General features: G+C 35.9%; 1 protein-coding gene across 1 annotated transcript; it reads right to left on the reverse strand.

Annotated features, from left to right (window-relative positions):
• Window positions 1-197: 197 nt before the first annotated feature.
• LOC128210447 (gamma-aminobutyric acid receptor subunit beta-like) lies at window positions 198-7,830 on the reverse strand. The gene is made up of 10 exons (XM_052914796.1): window positions 7,728-7,830; window positions 7,111-7,265; window positions 6,220-6,360; window positions 5,732-5,938; window positions 4,528-4,632; window positions 4,063-4,212; window positions 2,882-3,034; window positions 2,089-2,274; window positions 1,472-1,519; window positions 198-453 (listed from the first exon to the last, which is right to left on the reverse strand). The coding sequence occupies exons 1-10, from the start codon at window positions 7,828-7,830 to the stop codon at window positions 325-327; spliced, it is 1,377 nt and encodes a 458-aa protein (XP_052770756.1). The 3' UTR covers window positions 198-324.
• Window positions 7,831-8,129: the final 299 nt, after the last annotated feature.

The raw sequence follows: 8,129 nt of genomic DNA on the forward strand, positions 1-8,129 counted from the left end.
TCAACAACACATTAACAACATCATATTCATTTGAATAACAAAGACAAATGGTTAAGCCCTTTGGGTGTGTCGCAATAAGCTGCACTGGACACACTTCATTAATTAAATGTGCATAATAAACATCTTCAAAGCATTTATAAAAACATTTGATTTTACTGAAAAAACATGACAAAATTACATTCAGTTCATGCCTGTCAATAATGACAATAAAATTATGGCTTATACATGCACAGATCTGCCCCTAGAATGACAAATCAAGAATCAAAAAGGGGTACATGTGAGTCTATAAATAACACAACGTATCACAGATAACGGGAGAGTAGGTTATTTTGGCAGGGCTGACTTGCTGAGTGAACGTCCTGGGATGAAGTTATCGAAGAAGTCTCTGTCGGAGACATTTTTATCATATCGTGGCGGTAGTTCCCCAAACTTTTCCAGAAAGTCTCTCTTAGCCTGAAAGATAGTATACACCAATATTCAGAGTACTTAGGTCTATATTACTGGGGACGAACTTGTCTTAACAGAATGTTTCAAGTACTGTCCAGTCAGAAGCCTTCTTAGCAAGTCAGCAATTGAGAGTCAGGAATAAAACCATCATCACGATTTTTTTATGTTTTTATGGATATCCACTCTTTGAACCTCAATCTTTCACAACGTTGTTTTTGAATATATGTAATACTGCTCAAAAAAGCTGACATTTAGCACTATTGGGGATGACTAAAAAGTCTACTAAAGGTTACATGTTTTACCACCTTATTCTTTAACAACTAAACTGTTAAAACTGCTTATAATATCCCAAAATATCAAGTTAAAGCAATAGTGCGAGAAATAGAAACTGTGAGTCGTGGTTGCACTTTTAAACTTGGTATTGTTTTTGGGTATAAAGGTTTTCTAGTATGCTGATACCATAATCCCGCCTTTAAAATGTACTGGTAGATTTTGAACAGTGTTAACCAGACTGACAGATAGGCATGATACTTAGCGCAATTCCGGTAGTTAACTCTATTTTCATATTATACCAATTATGGCCCTTTATTATTCGACATACTGGTCAAGATTTGCATGTAAGTGTGCATAATTCAATATCTCTCTCAGTAACTACTTGATGTATTACATTGAAACCTGATACAAAGGCTCCCAACCATCCAACCTACTTATATATTCAAGTTGCATGTAATGCAAATGATGGCTGTTTCTCATTTGACATTAGAAATTCTAGTAACATGCAATGAAATAGTCTCTGTGACAGCTCTGGTTTGTGTAATTGTAGGGAGGGTTTGGGTTTGAACCCCAAGCAAGAACATTTTTGTAACTTTAAAGGTCAGCAGCATCTGGGAAACGTAAATGCACAACAACACCCATTATAGTGTATTTAAATTTTGAAAAGAACAACAGCAATATCTATTCAAGAATGCTCAATACATCTATTCATACAATATGTTTGAGGGTTCATAAGCCTAAAGCTACTTACAGCATACATTCTGTCCTTTTCTTTCATCACTCTTCTCCTCTTTGATGCCTGAAATTAAGTAATAAGATTGATTTATTGCAGCAGTAAAGTAGATTGCTGTGGGAGGAACACAAAGACTCTGTTATCTTGTTTGATCTTCACAAGCAAACAGGGGGTATAACTCATTTATAAGCCAGAGTTTTGGCCCTTGTAACACATGTGGGTATTGTCCCTAGCAATGAATACTAGGTTTATATACCTTTTCTCAATGTAAACATTGTACTAGGATTCATATGAATAATTATCTTAAACTGTTTCTGAGCAAAATGTCCAACAAAAAAGTTTTCACACACTTACAGCTATGGCGACAATGACTCTTAGTCTATGACAATTTCGATACATGACAATGTTTTTTAATAATAATACAAATGCATTATTGTACGGATAAAACTGCTGAAGATATTGATAAGCTAGGTTGTCTGTAAAAAGAAGTTGTGTTAGCTATCATTGACAAAATTTAAATCATATTTCACGGCCACTTTTCAATTTCTTGAAAATGTATGCAAAGGTGATATTTATATCAGGTTTGATGGTGACAAAACATTGTTGCATTTCCTTTTCCCTCTCAGCATACTTACAGTTCTATAGATGAAGACAGCAAAGATTACATGGAACATGACGAGCAGAAACGCCATGCTGACCATGGACCACTTGTCAAAGTACTGCACCTCCGCCTGGGCCATAAAGTGAGACATGGCCGTCATTGAAGCATTCTGGGCTGCCTGCAGGCCTAGGAAGATCAGGGCTGATATCACATACACATCCTGGAATATACACAGCATTCAACCTGATATAAACAAATTATCCATGACGAGAACAAGGCAAGCATACCTGGTCTATGCTCCCTATTTATCTAATAATGTAGACTAAATCTCTCAGAGTTCCTCCTTCAAAGTTTAACTATCTTTGAGAAATGGAAATTAGCTTAACTTATTTCATCCTCTAAAATGCAAGGCACAATTGTTCCATAATAGTAAGAATTATTTCACAGAATGTTGATCATTTCATTTGAGCCTTTAGTTTAAACTTATTAATTTTTACAACATTTGTGAAGCAAGCTATTGCAACTAATATTTATAAAACACTCTTGTTGACACAATGTTGCGCCAGAGTGTGGACTTGTGTTGTTGGGGAAACCGGAGTACCCAGAGAAAACTAACTTGTCTGACTTGGTGACCACAAACCAAACTCACATGCGCCTAGGGCGGTAATCAAACCTAGATCGCCTAGATGAGAAGCGAGAGCACTAATAACTGTGCTAAATGGACAACCAGCTGTCCAAGCTGTTATTAAACTGTGAGGACATGACATGTTGAGAGCATGGACAGAGGCTCTGACTTCTTTAAGCCAGGAGCTATAGTATTTCTGTACCAGATATGTGAGATAAGAGATGGTGGGCAGGCTCTGTTTCACGACCAGCTTGAAAGCCACTGCAGTCAGGAACAAGGTGATGGTCACTGTCAGTCGGTCTGCTGTCTTGAATTCTATCGAGTATGCCGCAAATGTCAGACTGATGATCAGCAACTTCCAAAACATAAAATAAAATAAAAGTAGAAACATTTCAATTAATTATGATCAGATATATGAAGTTCTGAAAAGTATCTAAATTGTTCAATTCCATGAATTTTGAACTTCATAATGTGCATTAAATGTCAGGCTATTAAAATTGTCTTCTGCAGAATAAAACATCATTTTTAGATAACATGATCCACATCATGTGATTTTTAGGTTTTGGACATTCCATTGGTTTGATTGGTTTGTTTTTGGTCTTTCAATAAAATGTTACTAAAGTAATACTGAAAATTTCATGACAATACCTAATGATTTTTTTTTTGTATTTTGGTATTTCAATAAAATGATACTAACGTAAACTGAAAATTTAGTGACGATACCTAACATTTTCAAATAAGACCATGCGTTTTGCATTTTGACTCTAAATTTGACATCGCACACATAATATAATTACAAAAGTACACTAGAACCATCACAGGAGTGATATGGGCCGCGAACAATAGCACAATTGAAAGGGTTTCAATCAGAAGGCATACTATTAAGCACTATATAACCAAGAATCTTTCTGTGATAATATGAGGGTTGTTCATAGTTAGTTGACAGGCTTCGCATTTTTGAATATCAGTATCATTTAATGTCATGTTGATCTAACTTTTCAATGAGTTACCTATTTCGGATCTAAACATTTTGCGTTGTCAAATTCTTTAAACAAAGTATGCATGATACAAACTTCATTTAAAACATAACACAACATAAGATTGATATATAATAACCTAAATGCCTCTAGAAACATTGTATAAAATTTTAATGCAATCATAAAGTTATAAGAACCAATAACAATCCTTTAAAAAAGAAAAGAAGTGTGGACGAAACTATAACACAGAGAAATTCATTATTTTTGGTATTTTATATTTATGATTATTTCATTTGTAGTAATTAAGTGCAAAGGATAAAATTGTGCGATGGGGCTCACATAATATTTCAACAATTTTCCTGCAAACTTATTATTCTTGTGAGCAAAAGCAGACATAAAACACTACCATAATAAAAACTATGTTCCAGATGAAGTATCCCATCTTCCTGGCAACACGACACTGTGCATGAAGTATGGGATGGACGGTGGAGCTGCAGTACTCCACGGTGGTGAAGTCACAGAATGTCTCTATGTGGTTGTACAGGCTCCACTCTGCCTGCCAACAAAAGAACATTGTCTTATAAATAAGAACACGACCATGCATTTAAAATTCTTACAAAATTTTAATGTTAACTGAAGTATATTAACATTTAAGTCCAAAAAATAGTTCAAGATATTAACTGAAGTGAAAGGTTAGAGTGATCCCCCTAATGAACAGTGACAGGGAAATATATCATATTTGTTCTGTATTGCAATACATTGGCTTATTGATAATATTGCACAACCCTACTGAGCACCTCTTTCTTAAGAATAGTGATTATCATCAAAGTTAAGAATGGCATGTATGGCATATCATCATCGTAAGGTGTACCTGGTCCATAAATGACTTGGTGTTGATGGAGCTGACGGCTGTTTGGTCCTCCACCAGATCCACTTCTGCATCAGACCGCTCAGTTGATATTGAGATGGTCAGGTCCTGTAGGAGAGGAACAGTGCTATTTGTATGGAATGACAATAGTTCAATGATAAGCATTTGTTATACCTACAATCAAATCTCAAATCTCCATTTGTTACCTAGGGGAAGACACAACAAGTTTGTCAATTTTTCACAGGGTTTCTAATAGCTGATAATTGTCAATCCCGCAAAAAAATAGCTATGGTTTTGGGGGCTAAAAGCCCCTGTGGACGGCCAAGGGAAATAAAGGTGAACCCCTCTTTCCAGCAAAAAATAATTTCACAATTCGCCACTTATCCCAATATCCTATCCCCAACCCCCTGAAAATCTCATCATATTTACATCTATCTCAAGTGTTCCTAGAGCCTCTAAATCCAGAATTTTAGAACCCCTGCAAAGGCTTGGAGATTTTTTTTTATTAAAAAGCGCTTGTTTCCCCCATTGTGTGGTTGTAGCTGAGAATTAATCAATGATGGACATGATATTTGTACTTTTGGACTGAAGACAAACCAACAAAGGGGTCATCTTCTACTGGTCCAAGTGTTCTCCAGTTATTGAGCAGAAACAAAGTGTGATGCACAGACTGGTGACCAACAAATCATTTTTCACCTGAAGGTCACTGTAACTTTGACCTATTACCATCAAAATCAATATATGTCATCTACTAATCATGACCAACTAAGTATGAAGTTCCTGGGCCCAAGCATTCTTAAGTTATTAAGTGGAAACCGTTCTTATCTTCAATATTACATTGACCTTTGACTTACTGATCTCATAATCAAAAAGGGGTCATCTACTAACAGGCAAACCAAGAATGAAGTTCCTTGGTGCAAACATTTGGTAGTAATTGTCAGATTTACATTCATATTTGGCTCATTGATTGTAAATCCCTTTTGATACTTTTGAAACACCAACAGTTTTTTTTTTTAATACATCTCCATTATGAAAGAAATTGATAACAAAACTCTTTTATTAGGCCTAATATATTTTAGAAATAGCCAATGGACTGTCATTCATGATTCAATACAAAAGTGTATACTACTTTACAGGACTCTCTATCAATAAAAACAAATTCTTTAAAGCAGGTGCGATCTAAACTTAACTATTAATCAGGACCAACCTGAACGTCGACTGGAAAGTGTTCCAACTCAAGATTTTCCTTGAAGAATCCCTTAAACCTCCATAACTGAACGACTAGTGGATATCTGTAGCCTGGCTCATTGTAGCGAATGTCATAAGTCTTCCTGTTCAGCACAAACGCTCCATCTATGTTCATCACAATCAGTTTCGGATCCCAGGGTATCATTTTATCAAGTCCTTCTTTATTCTGAAAACAGGCAAATGATTGTTGAATAACTACACATCAGTTTTTTAAAACTCAAGCATCCTAGCTTTTTTTACTGTGTATTCTATTAATCCATGTTTTATTTAACCTTTCGCTCTTAAAAAACCTCCACAAGCCATGCACTGATTGAAACAAGGTATCCAAATTTTATTTTCAATAGCAGGGCTTGTCAGTGTTTGTTTGATAAAGAATGTGACAATTTGTGTTTGTTGATCCAAAAGCCTAATTCAGGAACCTGTTACCACACAATGAGGATAGAATACCTTCTGTGTGTCTCCCATGTAGTTTTGTTCAAGTATGGGTTCCTGCCACTTGGCCTGCACAAAAATCTCAGCCTCAAACTGCTGGTCGATGGTGTCAATGTCTGTGATCTTCAGGAATGTGCACTTAATCTCTACAGTCACCTAAAACAGAGAATACATGTACATATCTTAAAATCACTGCCAGTAGGTAGAGTGACCTTAAGCTTTGACCTTCATATTATTGGTTTTTCAAGTGACACAATATCAAGCAATGGTATTTGTAACATTATTTTTCAAAACCTTCTTATGCATGGCCAAACAGGCCTAGACAAACCAAAATACAACAATTTCTGACAAATGACCCTTAAATGAAACCTTGGCCTTTGACCTGCCAAGATATGCCTTGCCTTGGTCTTGTACTCAACACAGCTCCTTTTCATGGAGAATATTTGTGCCAAGCCACTCTAAAATCCCTCTATGCATGGGAGATTGACAGCCCAATCAAGAAGAACAAGGCATGTTGACCTATGACTTAAACATGGTCTTGACCTTTAATGTACAGACCTACAGTAAGTCTTGTACATGGCCAACCATATTTTCAAGCAGAACATTTGTGCCTTATTCTTTCAAGATCCCTCTATGCATCGCAAAGTCACAGCCTGAACATAAATTGTTGACAACGCCTGCCCACCTTCAGCTGACATACCCAAATCTAATAACCAATAAAACCCTGATTGAAAATTGATGATTAAAGGCATCTACTCATAGATATAAAAGGCTTGAAGGTTGAAGCAGGTGTTTCTTATTTTATACAGGTATATCTTATCAATATACAAACAAATCACACTAAAAAACATTCCAGCATCCCAAAAAACAACAATTAATTGTTTCTCTGAAAATCAGCTTTGTTACCTTATCAGATCTCTTTGAGTCTGGAATGATAAGATCTCCATCATCAGAGACAGGGTTTCTCGCTGACGACCGGGACAGTGAATCCATGGTTTCCATGGCAACCTGCATCACCTCCGAGTTCCTTTCTATACACCCCATCAATTGACCCATCATGTCTAAGTGATATATAAAATGTTTTCAAATAAAATAATGTGCTCATTATCGAACAAATTGTATGTGTAAATGCTCAACAGTTACTGCTGTCATAACATGATAAAGCCATGTGACAAACATGATGCAAAATTTAAACAGCTTGGGATGAACATTTACTTATTGTCTATAGGACTCTTCAGTCAGCCCAATTTCTAAACCGTATCAAACAATACTGCATTAAAGTACATTTGATTTTATAACTTTATTTAAGTACCGTAAATACATTTGCAAAGATTACTACCAAACGGCTGGATACAGGTGAAATCCTCTCTCCGATGAGGAAAAACCAAAGACCATGCTACATGTACAGGTTATCAAACAGTTGTTATTAGAACTGGACAAAATAGATAAATAACAAGCTTGTTGGGTTCATTGGCATGGAAATCTCCTTATGTTCAAAGTGGACACTACTTATATTAAAATACCTGTCAACAAACTGAAGGTTTGTCCATCGGCTGGTTGACGAATAGCTTTTTCTGTTTCTACAGGTGCCTCAATTACTATGTCTTCATTCTGTATATCTTCCATTTTTGGCATCAACAGGTTGCCATCAGGTGTTCTCTGGTCTGTGTCTATGGTAGTTATCTGACTCGGATGCACATATACAGTACTGTTAAAAAGACAAGCAAAGATGACTATGTTGTTCAATTCCATGCCAATGGCAAAACTATTTGTTTTACTTTGTATTTTGAAATCCAAAGGAGAGCCAAATAAGGTCTGCATAGGGGTATCCAATAGTCCAAAAAAGTGTAGGTTTTTACGATTTTTGATATTGCAGATTGGAAGAATCCCATATAACACGTCAAGATTAATTAGACTAGGGTATC

Source organism: Mya arenaria, chromosome 12, assembly GCF_026914265.1.
Source record: "Mya arenaria isolate MELC-2E11 chromosome 12, ASM2691426v1".
Lineage (NCBI taxonomy): Eukaryota > Metazoa > Mollusca > Bivalvia > Myida > Myidae > Mya > Mya arenaria.